At 47.8% G+C, this 15,872-nt stretch overlaps 2 protein-coding genes across 5 annotated transcripts in view; both read right to left on the bottom strand.

Annotated features, from left to right (window-relative positions):
* shroom3 (shroom family member 3) overlaps positions 1-3,891 on the bottom strand; it is a 65,025-nt gene extending 61,134 nt beyond the window's left edge. For 3 of the 4 annotated variants that reach the window (XM_034546786.1, XM_034546788.1, XM_034546787.1), the window contains exon 1: positions 3,189-3,891. In XM_034546786.1, coding sequence (XP_034402677.1) covers positions 3,189-3,347 — 159 coding nt within the window. In that variant the 5' untranslated portion in view covers positions 3,348-3,891. The remainder of the gene's footprint in view (positions 1-3,188) is intronic. The other variant, XM_034546791.1, reaches the window with a different exon arrangement.
* A 2,344-nt stretch (positions 3,892-6,235) lies between these two features.
* On the bottom strand, positions 6,236-15,087 carry LOC117740455. The gene is made up of 7 exons (XM_034546877.1): positions 14,945-15,087; positions 13,798-13,917; positions 13,362-13,700; positions 13,162-13,275; positions 12,155-12,688; positions 11,791-11,907; positions 6,236-11,633 (listed from the first exon to the last, which is right to left on the bottom strand). Exons 1-7 carry the CDS (start codon positions 15,024-15,026, stop codon positions 11,026-11,028), a joined length of 1,914 nt encoding a protein of 637 aa, XP_034402768.1. The 5' UTR covers positions 15,027-15,087; the 3' UTR covers positions 6,236-11,025.
* Positions 15,088-15,872: the final 785 nt, after the last annotated feature.

Below are 15,872 nucleotides of genomic sequence, written 5' to 3'. Positions count from 1 at the left end.
AATTTTCTTATCCATGTTTTTGAAGCAACAGAGGCTGAGATGTCTTGAATTTACATCCCTATGGATCAAGCTGGGGAAAGCCCCTTAAAATAATCTTTTGACCAAACTAGGTCCCGACCCCTAGTTTGTGAACCACAAGAGTAGCGGGACATTTGTGGATACTGTTGTTTACTGTAGTGTTTGACTGCAGCAAGTACAGCATTTTATAAAATGATGGTCCATTTAGAGTCACATAGACCATAAAGTGGAGTATGCTTTAGGGCAAGCTTACTGTGATTGACAGGTCGTTATTGCTACGACGATTACTTCCACTTCTTATATACAGTCTGTTTGTGACGGAGGCGGCCATGTTGATGCCTGAGCTGTTCACCAAGCAGTTCCTGTCAGTTGTACTAGCTGCGCTTTTCTATGGAGAGCATGGTTACTCGTTAATGGTAACCCCAGATTCTATGAGTACAGGCGTTGCTCTTTAAGAGCTGTTGCTATACAAAACTGAACAGAGTAGATCAACGCTTAAACCAACAGAGGCAGCAGATATTCACAGTAGAGTTGTTATGAAGTTGTGACCCTGGCAGTGTAATTGCACACATCCAGTTTGATGCCGGTCATGAGACCTTCAGATTAAGACCCATTAAGACTGTTTAACCTGAGCCGAACCACCTGGATAACCAGAAACCTTCCATGTGACCTCTGACCCCGGCTCAGAACTGCAAAAATCTCTTTTGTACCTCTCTTGCCTAGGAAGAAGAGGAAGAAGAAAATATCCAGTGAGGATGGAGAGCTTCACAAATATGACCTGATGTGGACGTACATCCTTTTCCCTGTGTGGTCAGACAAACAAAAGGGAGACATTTACTTGGACATGTAGTGACAAACAGACTGAAAGGGAGAGGAAAGAGAAGAACCAAGCTGAGAGACACTGTCAGACTGACAGACTGAGACATCAGGCAGATGTCGGGTCAAACATGGAGAATGGTGGTAACACTGATCTAATTACACAAAATAAAAGCATGAGTGTGTTCAAAAGCACTCAGGACAACACATAATTCACATTCTTGTCCTATTTTACAGGATGCAGTTTGGCCTGTGTCCCAGAATGACTTGCAAACACACACAGAAACACACACACACACTAGCTTGCTCATTTGCATTTTAATAAAATGAGGCCACATCGCTGTGAGGACATCATTAATGATCCCTTTCCTTATTGCAGTAGTCAGGGCTGAGCAATTAAAATCTCCTTTTAAAGGTGCCATATTTGAATTAACTCACATTATGCCATAACAACCTAAATTATTGTTATTAATATTCAGCAGCCATCGATTTTGCCGGCTAAAATAGGAACTGTTTTGTCAGCTGCAGTTAATTCTGTGAGTTGGTCAACTACAGAATCAAACTCTCAGCATGCTTCAAAATCATTTTTTTCTGTCAAATATGTCAGTGTGCACTGTGGAGCCTTGTGTACGGATGGTTTGTTGAGGAAGAACATCACATCATGTTGAGGTTTGAAAAGGAAGGAAGTGGGCTCTGTCTCTGGTGTTTGAAATGAAAGACTTCCCGGATGAACAACCTAGCGTTAGCCGGTGACACGGTGTTCTTGGCCGTTGTGGTTGAGGGTGAATGACAAGTGGCTTAATAGTTAACCGTGGGCTGAATCTTTCAGTTCAACATTCAAGCATTATATCATAGTTGGAAGCCAAAAGCGCTGAATCAGGATTCAGGGTTGTCTGTGAAGCTAATTCTAGCTTAGTAGCTACAGTGAGATGACATCATCAGGGTTATTTATGCTTGAATTTGGAAACAAACGTTGACAGTTGGAAAAAAAACCGACACAAAAAAAACCACACAAGCTCACACCCTCTGAATTCATGTTTCTCTTCTCTAAGATTGACTCAACGGTCTTGTTAGCTCGTCGTGAAACACACTTCATGGCTCCCACTGCCCTTCAAGCTGGACAGAAACAAAATAAAAGCTCACCAAACTGGTCTTGGTTAGCGTTTCCACTGTTCCAACAATCAGCAACTCTGGTTTGGTGAAAATATAGTATTAGGCCTATGATTCACTGAGCACGGTGTGGAAATATGCCCGACACGCTGCCCGCTGAACAGCTGCCTTACTACCAGAAACCCACCGCTCACTCTCTCTGGGTTGTCGTCGGCGACAGCATCCGACAAACACTGCCCACTCTGGCATTCATTACAGCAGAGTGAGTCCCTTTCTGTGGGCATCGGAGGGCAATTTGAACAAAGGCAGTTCAGGTTCTGGACGGTCCCGTCTGCCATGTGCTGTGCGGCCTCAAACGGCCTGAATACGGCTGAATATCGGAGTCGGCCGAAACACTTAGAAAATGCACTCATATTTTGGGGTATTTTTGTCTCACAGTGGGAAAAGTAACTAGCTAGGAGAACAAGGACGTGTTGGAATGGCATTGCCCAGCTACCAATGCTAAAGTAGCACTTTAGTTTCCTTGCCACCAATGACATCACTTTTGACATCACTGGAAGCAGGAAGAACAATAGATGTTTGACTGCTAAATTACAAAGGCATGATTAGGAGTATCAGTGTGAACCAATCAGAGGCAGAGTAGAGCGGGTCATGCATTTGCCATAATGGAATTCTAATGTCACTGTGCCATAGAAACAGAGAGAGCACTCCATCTCAAACTCAGATAATATTCAGTTAAATTAAATTAAATTTATTTGTAAAGCCCAAAATCACAAATTACAACTGTGCCTTAGAGGGCTTTACAATCTGTACACATAAGACATCCTCTGTCCTCTCACATCGTTCAGGAACCCCCCCTAAAAAAACTTTAACGGAGAAAAAAGTACAATATTGTTATATTAAATTATCAAATTATATTTTTTTAAAGCTAGTTTGACTACAATAATAAATACAATTACATTTTATTTTTAAAAAACTACTTTGACTATAATAATAAATATGATCAAATATTATATTTTTTAAAGCTAGTTTGACTACAATAATAAATACAATTACATTTTATTTTTTTTAACTACTTTGACAATAATAATACATATGATCAAATATTATTTTTAAACTACTTTGACAATAATAATAAATATAATCAAATAATATATTTTTTAAAGCTACTTTAAGGACAACTGATACCACGGTGCGTGTGTCAGAGCATGACATGCGGGACATCACGAGGACCAGCCTCGTACCTTGGAGATGATGAGCGGCTCTCGGTGCTCCAGGCCGCCCTGCAGGGTGAAGCCCCACGGCGCTCCTCCCTGCAGCCGGGCCTCCACCAGCACCCAGCCGCCTACTCCTCCTCCTCTGCCCGCTGGCTGCCGGAGCCCCGCCCGGACGCCGTTCTCCATGCCGCGCGACGTGGAGCGCTCACCCCCGGGCTCACCTCTGTCCTCAGCCCGGCTGCGGCCCGGCGGACTGAGGGGTCGGGCACCGGACTGCAGAAAGCGATCCCTCCTTCACGAGCTCATTTCCTTCATTCATTAGTAACTCCCCGATAAGAGAAGGAGGCGTCCGGAGCGGCGAGCTGCGTTTCCTGCAAAGTGCATTCCTGAAGCGCAGAGAGCGGCGGAGTAGAGTCCAACAACACCCCGAAAACACCCGCTGGAGTCCGGGGGGGGCGAGCAAGTTTACCGGGAGGACAAAGTGTGACAAACCTCAAGAGGAACGAAGGTCAGAACAGATGAGATGTGCTCCAACAGAAACCCAGACCTCCTCTCTCTCTCTCTCTCTCTCTCTCTCTCTCTCGCTCTATCTGTCTTCCGAAAATCAGTTTAGCATCACAATAGGATTTACTGCGACTCACTGAGCGAAAAGAAAGGAGAGAAACAGAGAGAGAGAGAGAGAGAGAGAGAGAGAGGTGGAGTGAGGTAGTCAGACAGACCGAGAGGGAGAGAGAGGGGGGGACAAGAGAGGAGAGGAAAGAAAGAAAGAGAAAGTAAGAAAACATGGGAGGAAGTATATACAAAGAATTTAAAAAAAATGAAAAAGAGCAGAACTGAAAGAGTGTGTGTGTGTGAGTGTGAGTGTGTGTGTGTGTGTGTGTGTGTGTGTGTGTGTGTGTGTGTGTGTGTGTGTGTGTGTGTGTGTGTGTGTGTGTGTGTGTGTGTGTGTGTGTGTGAGTGTGAGTGTGAGTGTGTGTGTGTGTGTGTGAGTGTGAGTGTGTGTGTGCTGATGAGTTGTAATCCAATGTTTCACAGCAGAATCTGGCAGCAGGTCTCACACCGGGACCAGATTACTGCGTGGAGCCCCGTTAAACCGTCCGCTGGATCGGATCCCTTTAACGCGGTCGCACGACGAGCCGACGACCAGAGTTCTGTGTCGGTTCGTGCGTGGCAGGAACGAAGGGTCGTCCAGCCAAAGTCGTAGCCGTTCTGAATGCCAGCGGTGCTATAGCATGTTCGGACACAGCGACGCTAACGTGTTCATGTCAAACAGGTGTAAGTCTATCACAACCTTAGTTAGCGATGCTAAAGGTTGTACGGCGGGGGCTGAGGGGGAAGTCATTAGCAGGCATTTGGTTGCAACCCAAAGAATCAGACAAATCTAAATTGTGAGCCGATGAAAAAGTCAAAAGATCACCAGGATGAATGCAGTCGCTGAGATATTTGAGTCTGGAATGAACGACTTCCCTACGCTGGAAAGGGTGTTTCAGATGACCCGTCAAGCCCTTTGAAGCATGTCTGGGCCTTCGGTGTCAGGGCAAGAAGTTTCAGGAGAGGTGCTATTACATCCGGTCGGTTGCTAGTCCGAACTAGAGTTCAGTCCTAGACCTATAACAGCTCAGCAGATAAGGATTTTATGAAGAGTTATCATTTCACAATCATTTCTTTGTCTCTCAATGTTGGTATTGTCGGTATTTATTAAGACGAAAACCACTTTTTGCATAGTTACGTACAAGAGTTGGAACGCGAGTGTCACAAAGAGTAAGTTCAGGTAAGTTTCAGTTGTGTGCGTCCAAACGTTTTACTGAAGCAGTGACGTTCCAACCTCTGGGGTCAAGCTCGCTACAAACCTGCAGACGTCTGGGTCTGGATTGACCTGAGAAGGAGAACGGGCTGCTAGTGGGCTGAGGGGCCTCCAGATGGGGTCCAAAGGCCTTCGCACTGGCATCCAGAATCTTCCAGAACACCGCAAAATGAAAAGAAAAGAGAAAGAGAGGGGCTGCAGATACAGACACCATCACACACTTCCTGTTGGTCATAACAAGTGAGGACTATGAGGGATTCCTTTTGCATCAGCCTATACAAGTTTTATTTTGGGGAAATTGTTGCATATTATACCCGTAAGACCCGTATCCCTCATGGGCAGAGTATCGACCTATGGCCACAGACATCTCTCACACAAAGGAGCAACACATCTCTCTGTGGTCTCTCTTTGTAGTCATTTAGTTTCTTTGTGGTCATTATCAGTCTCTTTGAAGTTGCATTGTGTCTCTTTGTTGTTGTTTTGCTCTTTTTCATTGTCAATGTGAATCTCTGTCTCCTTGTAGTCTTCTCATGCTTCTTTTTAGTATCTTCTACCCTAAGCTGTAATCAAAAAGGCTCAGACGTGGCAGTACAGGTAAAAGCTTGGGGCACTAGGATGTCACACATTTCACAGTGACCGTGTAATCTTTGGGTATTTCCGAAAGCAAGACATTCCACACAATTTGAAAGAAACAAAGTGTAAACTGCCCAACGACAGCAGTCACACTGCTTCTATCACGAACAGACGTCAGGTGTGTTGGCCGTTGGGAATGTGGTTTGATGGAAGGTTCATCAAGTGTATCAGCTAACAGGGGTCGAAGGTCAGAGCTCGGTTTCTGGATGAAAACGGTTCAGATGACACACGAAGCATTTGACCGAACGTCAGGAGACTTCAGGTACGGTGTCGTCTTTCAAGGCTTTAAAGGTATCACCTTTGAAATGCTGTGATCACTCTTCTGCACCAGAGTGCTTATGTTGTAGGTCTCGTGTGTTATTGTGGAACGCTCCACGCAAAGCAAGGAAGTGGAGATTGTGTAAATCTGATTTAAAGAGGTTTCTTCATTTCAAGGCCAGTGCGGAGGATCCGAGCGGAGTACGTAGTTATCTGAGACCGCCACCTAGAGGGGAGCATGAGAATTACACCCCACCTTTCCTTTCGATTCCACAATATTTTCCCACTTTTAAATTATATTTCTATTACACTAACATTGGTGAGAGTAGTGAACAAATGTGATTATCAATGCAAGTTTAAGGAAAAACACACCGTCAGCTGATCTGTATATATTACACATTTAATATTGATACACGTATAAGTCCAAAGTTGAGGGGACACATTTCTGCACATGCATACATACATGTAATGTCGATCCAATAAGGCACCGAGTCAAATTTAAACACACGTGCACCCAACCAAAGGAAATCATTCATATGAAAAAAAACAATTGTAAACTGTAAAAAAAACTATTATTGCTTTAAAGATTTTGAATAAACCAAAATCTAATCACTGATTAAGAACATCTTTATTAAATGTTTTTAAAGACAACTACATGAAGGCCTATACCCTTTAAATATCTTACAGCTGTACAAGGAGCTGATAATTAAAGAATAGTCATAAACCTCGACAAGTTACACATCAAAGAAAAGGTATAAAATAATATTTACAGACTGACAACGTACATCTTCCCCCATAAATGATAAATAAATAAAAAGGGACACATTACAGCTCAGATGTCATTTAGACCTGAGTTTCTGTATTTCACCACTTCAAAAAACTAAAATGCCACATTCTTTTATGACTGAATTCTTAACAATTTACTGTAAATGCAACCCAAATAATAAAACGTCCCCCGGAAATATAAGCTCTAATTTTAAAGTGTGACATTAAAAACAAAAGGTAATGAAGCTGAAATCTTTCTCTATCGTCTCGTGCAATTTATTTTCCTCTGGAGGTTTATTTACAACACACGTTTAAATACTGTAGCGCTTTCAAAAACATGTGTCCATCTATTGTCTTTAGGGAGAAATCCGGTGTGTTTTTATCGATCCCCAACACGGTCCAGAACAACTTGGGCTGCATCCCACATTTCTGCTTCGTTTCCTTGCCTCCCTCCCACCGAGGAGGCATCGAGAGGTGCAAGGAAACGACGCTAGTGAGGGAAACGTGGTAGTAGTTTAGGAGGCTTCGGTGATCCCAAACTTTCTTCTTGTTCCACCAACAGACAGAAATGACCAACGCTTCGCTCGATAAGGCCAACTCGTCACAATGTGAGCATTCTGACATCCTAAACCTGCACGGCCTCCGGTCATCCCAATAGTTGGAAGTCATTTAGATCGTCTGGTAGTCTGAACATTAAAGTAGTGAACAACACGCGTTGTGGGAATGTTACAAAGGTTATGAGTGACGTTAGCGTGTCAGCAGGTGCATTAGCGTGTGCTGTTAGCATGTTGCTGCATGGCTAAACTGTAACACGTTAGCGTGCTACATGCTGCACAGTGCCCAGTTAAGGACCCCTGCGTTGTGGGGACAAGAAAACTCCACGTGCCCCTTTAAGACCACAGGTGAGTGGACGTCTTTCAGAGCTCATTGGGACACGCTTGATTAATAAGGCCATATACTCGCTGGAAAAATACGTTTTAGGATCAAGCGGAACATTAATGAAGACCGTTATCTAAAGGCACGTAGGCCCACTGAGGCATAAAAGGAGGTTTTAAGGAGTTCTGTATCTACGACTAAGGGATAAAGTATTTAATATTCATCTTGAGTGACAAATATGCAATATTGTTCACATCAGTCACCGTATCTTCTGCCATGACTTTGGACATAAATAACATTTAGGCTGAAGCCATCATGTCGTGAAATATTCCATTATCCAAACTGCTTCTCCTTTTTAGGGTCACAGGGCGCTGGAGCCGATCCCAGCTGACATTGGGCGAAAGCAGGGTTCACCTGGACAGGGTGCACCTGGACAGGGTGCACCTGGACAGGGTTCACCTGGACAGGGTTCACCTGGACAGGGTGCACCTAGCCATCTCAGGGCTCATATAGAGAACAACCATTCACACTCACACCTACAGACCATTTAGAGTCCAGTTAACCTGAGCTGCATGTCTTTGGACTGTGGGAGGAAGCTGGAGAACTCCGAGGGAACCCACGCTGACACGGGGAGAACTCCGAGGGAACCCACGCTGACATGGGGAGAACTCGGCAGGGAACCCACGCTGACACAAGGAGAACTCCGAGGGAACCCACGCTGACACGGGGAGAACTCGGCAGGGAACCCACGCTGCCACGGGGAGAACTCGGCAGGGAACCCACGCTGCCACGGGGGGACTCGGCAGGGAACCTACGCTGCCACGGGGAGAACTCGGCAGGGAACCCACGCTGCCACGGGGGGGACTCGGCAGGGAACCTACGCTGACACGGGGAGAACTCGGCAGGGAACCCACGTTGACACGAGGAGAACTCGTCAGGGAACCCACGCTGCCACGGGGAGAACTCGGCAGGGAACCCACGCTGCCACGGGGGGACTCGGCAGGGAACCTACGCTGCCACGGGGAGAACTCGGCAGGGAACCCACGCTGCCACGGGGGGGACTCGGCAGGGAACCTACGCTGACACGGGGAGAACTCGGCAGGGAACCCACGTTGACACGAGGAGAACTCGTCAGGGAACCCACGCTGCCACGGGGAGAACTCGGCAGGGAACCCACGCTGCCACGGGGGGACTCGGCAGGGAACCTACGCTGCCACGGGGAGAACTCGGCAGGGAACCCACGCTGCCACGGGGGGACTCGGCAGGGAACCTACGCTGCCACGGGGAGAACTCGGCAGGGAACCCACGCTGCCACGGGGGGACTCGGCAGGGAACCTACGCTGACACGGGGAGAACTCGGCAGGGAACCCACGTTGACACGAGGAGAACTCGTCAGGGAACCCACGCTGACACGGGGAGAACTCGTCAGGGAACCCACGCGGACACGGGGAGAACTCGGCCGGGAACCCACGCGGACACGGGGAGAACTCGGCAGGGAACCCACGCTGACACAAGGAGAACTCGGCAGGGAACCCACGCTGACACAAGGAGAACTTGGAGGGAACCCACGCTGACACAAGGAGAACTCAGAGGGAACCCACGCTACCACGGGGAGAACTCGGGAGGGAACCCACGCTGACACAAGGAGAACTCCGAGGGAACCCACGCTGCCACGGGGGGGACTCGGCAGGGAACCCACGCTGCCACGGGGAGAACTCGTCAGGGAACCCACGCTGACACGGGGAGAACTCGGCAGGGAACCCACGTTGACACAAGGAGAACTCGTCAGGGAACCCACGCTGACACGGGGAGAACTCGTCAGGGAACCCACGCGGACACGGGGAGAACTCGGCAGGGAACCCACGCTGACACAAGGAGAACTCGGCAGGGAACCCACGCTGACACAAGGAGAACTTGGAGGGAACCCACGCTGACACAAGGAGAACTCAGAGGGAACCCACGCTACCACGGGGAGAACTCGGGAGGTAACCCACGCTACCACGGGGAGAACTCGGGAGGGAACCCACGCTGACACAAGGAGAACTCCGAGGGAACCCACGCTACCACGGGGAGAACTCGGGAGGGAACCCACGCTGACACGAGGATAACTCGGCAGGGAACCCACGCTGACACGAGGAGAACTCGGCAGGGAACCCACGCTGACACGGGGAGAACTCGGCAGGGAACCCACGCTGACACAAGGAGAACTCCGAGGGAACCCACGCTACCACGAGGATAACTCGGCAGGGAACCCACGCTGACACGAGGAGAACTCGGCAGGGAACCCACGCTGACACAAGGAGAACTTGGAGGGAACCCACGCTGACACAAGGAGAACTTGGAGGGAACCCACGCTGACACAAGGAGAACCCACACAGTCTCCACACAGGACTGCCCAGACCCGGATCCGAACCCGGGCCTTCTTGCTGTGAGGTGTGCAAGCCACTACACCTAAACCTTCTTCATGTGTGTTGATGATTGTCACTTCAAAAACTGACCTGGTGAATTGTGGGATGCATTGAGCACTGGACAGCATCACATGTTGGTGAGGTGTACTGTGATGGCAAGTTCCAGTAAAGAGACACACCGGTCCACTACCTGGCGGCGCGTTTAGTGTTTCGTTAGTTTAGTTTCATGTTGCTAGAAATGCTAATGTGACTGAATGTATTTCCTGTGAAGGACGTGGTGAAGTTTCTAGTATTCACACGAGGGAGTCCCGTCTGCCTGCTGATGTCGTCTTCCTGCTCAAGACTGTTTTAAATGGTCTACGCCAAAATAAAAAATACATACTTTCTGATGTCTCCAAAATAACGCGACTAGATGGCATTTCTACAACGTCCGTATCACTGCATATCTGCTCTGGACGAGAGGCTCGTGCTAGCGTGACGTAGACGCCAATGGCGTCCTGCTTGACTGAACTCTGACGTTAACTAGCTCAGTGATGTTAGCTGAGCGAGTGGCGTGCGCTCCTCTCTTGTGGCGCTTTTGTCAGCAGGAGTCGCGCCGCTCTTCAACTGGGCAGCTAATCAAACTGCTCTTGTACCACCGACTTCCTGTTTTAAATGCCAGTAGACGTGGTAGGGCTAGGTAGCTATCTAGCTGTGGGGCTGTGAAGGTTACGGAGTGTATGAGAAGGAAGGAGGAAGTCATATGTGGTGGCTCATTATCCATTTTCAGTTAATGACATATGATCCGTTGCCCACACAGCCCCGCCCCCTGACCTGCTTGGCCAAGGCATGGTTTTAAAGGGGCGGCGCCTGTAGCGACACATCTTGGTGTGATTGGCTGGCCCCTCGAGGTGGCGTTCTACTCACTTTTCGGCCATCACGGCTCACATTCAGGTTCCATCGTGGCCAAGGTGTCATCTCAGCTGAAACCAAGCGAGCTTTAGTTGAGTGTAGCTGTGAGGTGTAAAAGGCCTGCGCTGACAAAAGGTTCGGGCTCTACAGGTAAACTACGGCTCACGCTGGCTGAAGTGGCGTTGTCATAACGTTCTCTTCAGGAACAAAACAAAACCCCAGTGAGACACTAAACCTCCTCCGACACGCTGTGGATCGTCTCAATGATCTTCTTCTTCAGCTTCTTCACTTTGTCCGGCGGAGTCTCGTTCAAACACTCCTCAACGTACTTCAGGAAGCCGGCGTGTGGAGACGCCACTTGGCTTTGACAGAAGGCCCTAATGATGTCCAGCACCTCGGCAGAGGGCGGCGGGAGGCAGCGGCCCGCCCGCTTGCGTCCTCCTGAAACTCTGCTGTCGGGGTGAGAGGAATGTGTGGAGGGGGAGGAGGAGGGGGAGGAGTGCTGGGAGTCCGGTGGAGTGGGCGAGGGAGGGGTTTTCAGGCTCTGCGACGACGCTGCGTTTAGTTGGGCGGTGGTTTGGTTGGTGCCGTGATAATGGCTGCAGAGAGCTTGGCTGTCCAGGCGGAGGAGGCGGGGCTTCTGCGCTCCGTGGAAGTGGAGGTCGTCGGGCCGCTCGTCCTCGTCGCAGGAGTCGCAGAGGAACATCAACTCGCGGTAGTGTTTCCACTTGGGAAGGTAAAAGTCCTCCGAGCCGCAGGTTTTGTTGGAGCTCACCACCTTGTGCTCGCGCTGGAAGATGGTTCGCAGGTTCCGGAACTTCGTCTTTATGTCTTCCACTGAAGGACGAAGAGTCATAGAAACGGTCAGCCTCACAGTAACGCTGCGAGGGATCACTTTTGTAAGACCACAATTTGATTTAATTTGTCAAAAACCCAAAACCAATCAATGGCATGGTTAAGTCAAAACTATCACACAATGAATCATCACTGTTACCGGCGAATGGGGCCGACTCGTCGTCAGACAGGAGGCCGCTCAGCGTCTCCAACAGGCTCTGCCTCAACAGCCGGTTCCTGTAGCTCTCAGACTTGTGGTTCCACAGACAGCTGTGCTCTAGAAAAAAGAACATTAGGTTGAATTACATTTTTTAAAAATATCTGGAAATGCTTTTAGTCTTAGAACACTGGGTAGTGGTGGGAAAAAACCTCTTGTGGCCGCAATGAGTATTACAACAACAAACAAATGACATACTGAAAATGATTTTTAAATTACCTGACAAAACTCGTTTTTAAAGGTTAGTGATAAAAATGATTTTTTTTACCAGTTCACCATATTATCAACACTAAATGACGGCACCAACCAGAGTAAAATGATATGAGCTGCTGAACTTTGGCCTCGTTCCAGTGGCAACGGGACTCGGCGCTTAGTCTGCTGTCAGCCTTCACCGAACCGGAGAAATCCAGAGGGGAGGGGTTAGTGCAAGGCTTGGTGTCCGGCGGGAGAGAGGACGGGGAGGCGGCAAACATGGCAGCAGCTGTTTGGCTCGCTGGTTTGAGATCATCAGGAGACGCAGGCAGGAAGACCTGGTACGGGTCGCCGGGGGGAGCGGAGGGGTCTCCGAACTTGACCAGGGCGGCGGCGTGGGAGAAGCCGCTCAGGGCGGAGGAGGGCGGTTGGTTTCCGTGGTCCAGGTCCCGGTCTTCCCGCGGCGTCAGTATCTGCACGTCGTCCGGGCTGTCGTCTTCTTCGCAGGACTCGCAGAGGAAGAGCAGCTGCTGGTAGTGCTTCCATTTGGACACGTGGAGCTTGTCGGACTCCCGGCTGGCCTGCACCGTCTTGTACTCACGGTTGAAAACCGTCCGGAGGTTCTTGAACTTGCACTTCAGGTCTTCGACTGCAAAACAGCAACAAAGAGTCAAATCTACAGACTACTACTGGCTTCTCTCACGTTGCTCCTTCCATGAGATTCAACTGAACTAAGTTTACATTTCTATACCAACAACTTTTCCTCAGGATTTTGGTGGAGACCAAATCAGAGCTTTAAAGGAGAGTGCGTTTATTCGGTAGACAGAAAGAAAACGAAAAAGGAATGAGGGCGTTGCTCTCTGTCTGCTCGAGGTGGAAGTCGGCAGACTGGGGCCCTCTGAAGGCGAGGTGTAATTATTTGAAGTGGTGGACTGGGCCCTGATGGTCAAGGGATGGTTTTGAGGAATGGTGATAACATGTGAAACGTGCTAAACTTTTGGTCCAACATAAGATACAACCCACTCTGGCCACAATTCCTCAGTGTGCTGGTATTGTACTTTGGAGGGGACATTACATGTCGGGCTGTCGCCATCCAAATGAGCCGGACCGCGTGATGCATACCTGAGAAAGAGGCCGAGTGGTCGGACAGCTGGCTCCTCAGAGACTCCAGCAGCCTCAGTCTGAGCTGACGGTTGTTGTAGTTCTGGGACTTCTTCTTCCAGAGGCAGTCGTGCTCTGTGACACAACGACAACCCGTCAACCAACAACCAGGAATCCAAACCCGTACTGACTGCAGTAACAACTGATCAGTGTTTGTTTACCGGAGTAGAAAGCTATCAGCATGCGCTCCCTCTCTTCGGTCCAGTAGCATTTCCCCGGCCCGTTGGAGGGGACGCAGGAGGACGGGGTGGGGAGGAGGGGGGCAGAGACAACGAGCCGGTTGTCTTCCTGCAGCACGGGCGGCGGCGAGGGGGAGGGCGGCCGGTCGTCGGGGCCGCCATCCCGGTCCCAGCAGCCCCGCAGGAACATCAGCTGCTCGTAGTACTTCCACTGCGGCACAAACACGTCATCCGACCTGCACACCTCGCTTGCCTTGACCATTTTGTACTGGCGCTGGAAGGTGGTGCGGAGGTTCTTGAACTTGTTCTTGACGTCTTCCACTGGGGAGAAAGAACGGAGGAGCGGATGTTTTTTGGTTCCTCGACAAAAGGTGCAGCTTGGAATGGACAAAGCCGATGAATCCGACCACAGGCTCACCTGAGAGAGGAACGGTAGGAGGGTGAGTCGACAGAAGGATCGTCAGGTGCTCCAGGGTTTTCCACCGCAGCTGTCGGTTCTTGTAGCTCTCGGACTTGTGGTTCCACAGGCAGCCGTGCACTGGGGAAATGAAACCAAACAGGATACTCGAGCGCTACATTATGTTGTGTGTGTGTGTGTGTGTATATATATAATTATATATTTATTAAAAGTTATTGCCAAATCTTGTTTTATCGTAGAATCTAGGAAAGCCCGGATACTGGATGGTATATTAGGCCGATTTGAATTTTTATTTTAAATTCTGACTAATTTGTTGCCGCATTAAAAGGGTTTTGTAATTCCTGTTAATCTGGAAGATTTTTCACAAAGACCATGGTGCGCGATTTATTATTTTGACAATAAATAACAATTCAGTGAATTTACATTTATTTGTGACATTTTTCTTACAAAGCAATTTTAACATCTTAAAGTTCTGACTAAAGGTCTCCACTTTGGGACCAGAAGTGCAGTCATTTAATATATATATATATATATATATATATATATATATATATATATATATATATATATACACACACACACACACACACACACTAACTTAAAAATGTCAAAAAGAAACTTGACACAGTAAGTAAAGTCCACTGATGTATGTTTACTTTACGGTATAAAGATGAAGTACGCGCACGCGCAGCAGTCGTCATCATTCGTTGCCTCAACAGGGCAACTCACCAGATGTGCCAGTTTCTGGAAACACTGCATTGAGCTTCAACGCGACATTAAATGTATACGCTATCAGAAGCGCTGTGATTGTAGGATAGTTGTCATACTTATATCAGACTTAACAGAAACGATATGATACATAAACGTGGATTTCCATTTGAAGTCGCATTTAATTGCAACAACATCTCCGCTTTACGTTGTCGAAACGCAATGGCGTCGCCGTGCTCTCCGTCCTCCTGGAGGACAACAAGCAGCTCACTACACGACAGTTGCTAGTCGCCATTGCTGTTATCCGTCTGCGTCGCTCGTTTCCGTCGGTCTCGTCGAGCAACGGTTGCCCACAATTGTTGCAGTTTACGACAGCTCGTCGATAAAAACGGCAACTTTTATGGAACAACAAGTTGCTGTTTTAGAGCGTTTGACTTACTGGAGAAGAACGCAATGAGCGCCCTCTCTTTCTCCTCCGTCCAGTACCTCTCCGGTGTGAAGCTGAACGGAGGCGCCTCCATATTGGTTGTCGACGTTCAATCCGTCTTCTATGGCGCTACCACGTCACGTGACCCACGCTCCGGGCTCTGATTGGACAGACGTTCCTGAGCAGTCATCACAGGCAATAACCTGCATTGCCCAGTAGGGGTCACTGTCGAGTGGCGTTCATCTCCTCAGCTGTTGCCCAAATGTCTTTCATATTCTACATTTTATTTTATTTTATAAAGTTTGGGTCAATTGACTATTTTAATTTAGATTGAAATGCAAATATTTATCATCTGATCTTGAGCTTTTGATCATTTCAAGAATAAACCCTATATAGATGTTTAAAGATTCAATCTTGCTAAATAAAAAATCGAGCTTATAATATAATTTGTAATAAAGCGTGATATAATATTTAGTTGACAAAAACAATAGTGCAGTAAAATTGTAACTTAAATGTTCACAATGTTAATGTATATTCATATCGCCTTTTAAACAAAGTAGCATATATTAAACTGGGAGTTTATCTGATTAAGCATTTATTTAGCTAAATGTGTGTGCAGTTACATAAGAGCACAAATCATTGTTATTTTTCCACGATGGCATCCTCATGTCCCACACTGTTGGAGCCATATGTTTAGTTTTGATTCCAAATCATATTATTTGATTTATTGATTTTGATCTAAAGAATTTCCTTGAATGGATGTTATATTTATATTTGAAATGATGCTTTTCTTTGGGCGGGACTGAGTCTCGGGTTGTATTTTTGTTATCTAGAACGGGACATCGGCACAGTCTTTGACCTCACCTTATAGCTCACCTTATAGCTCATAGACTTATGATTTTGTTAAGTTTGATAAATCGAAAGAACATACAGCAAAAGG

The sequence above is a fragment of the Cyclopterus lumpus genome, chromosome 12 (assembly GCF_009769545.1).
Source record: "Cyclopterus lumpus isolate fCycLum1 chromosome 12, fCycLum1.pri, whole genome shotgun sequence".
Classification (NCBI taxonomy): domain Eukaryota; kingdom Metazoa; phylum Chordata; class Actinopteri; order Perciformes; family Cyclopteridae; genus Cyclopterus; species Cyclopterus lumpus.
Note: the sequence above shows the minus strand (reverse complement) of the source record. Positions and strands in the feature narration are given on the sequence as shown.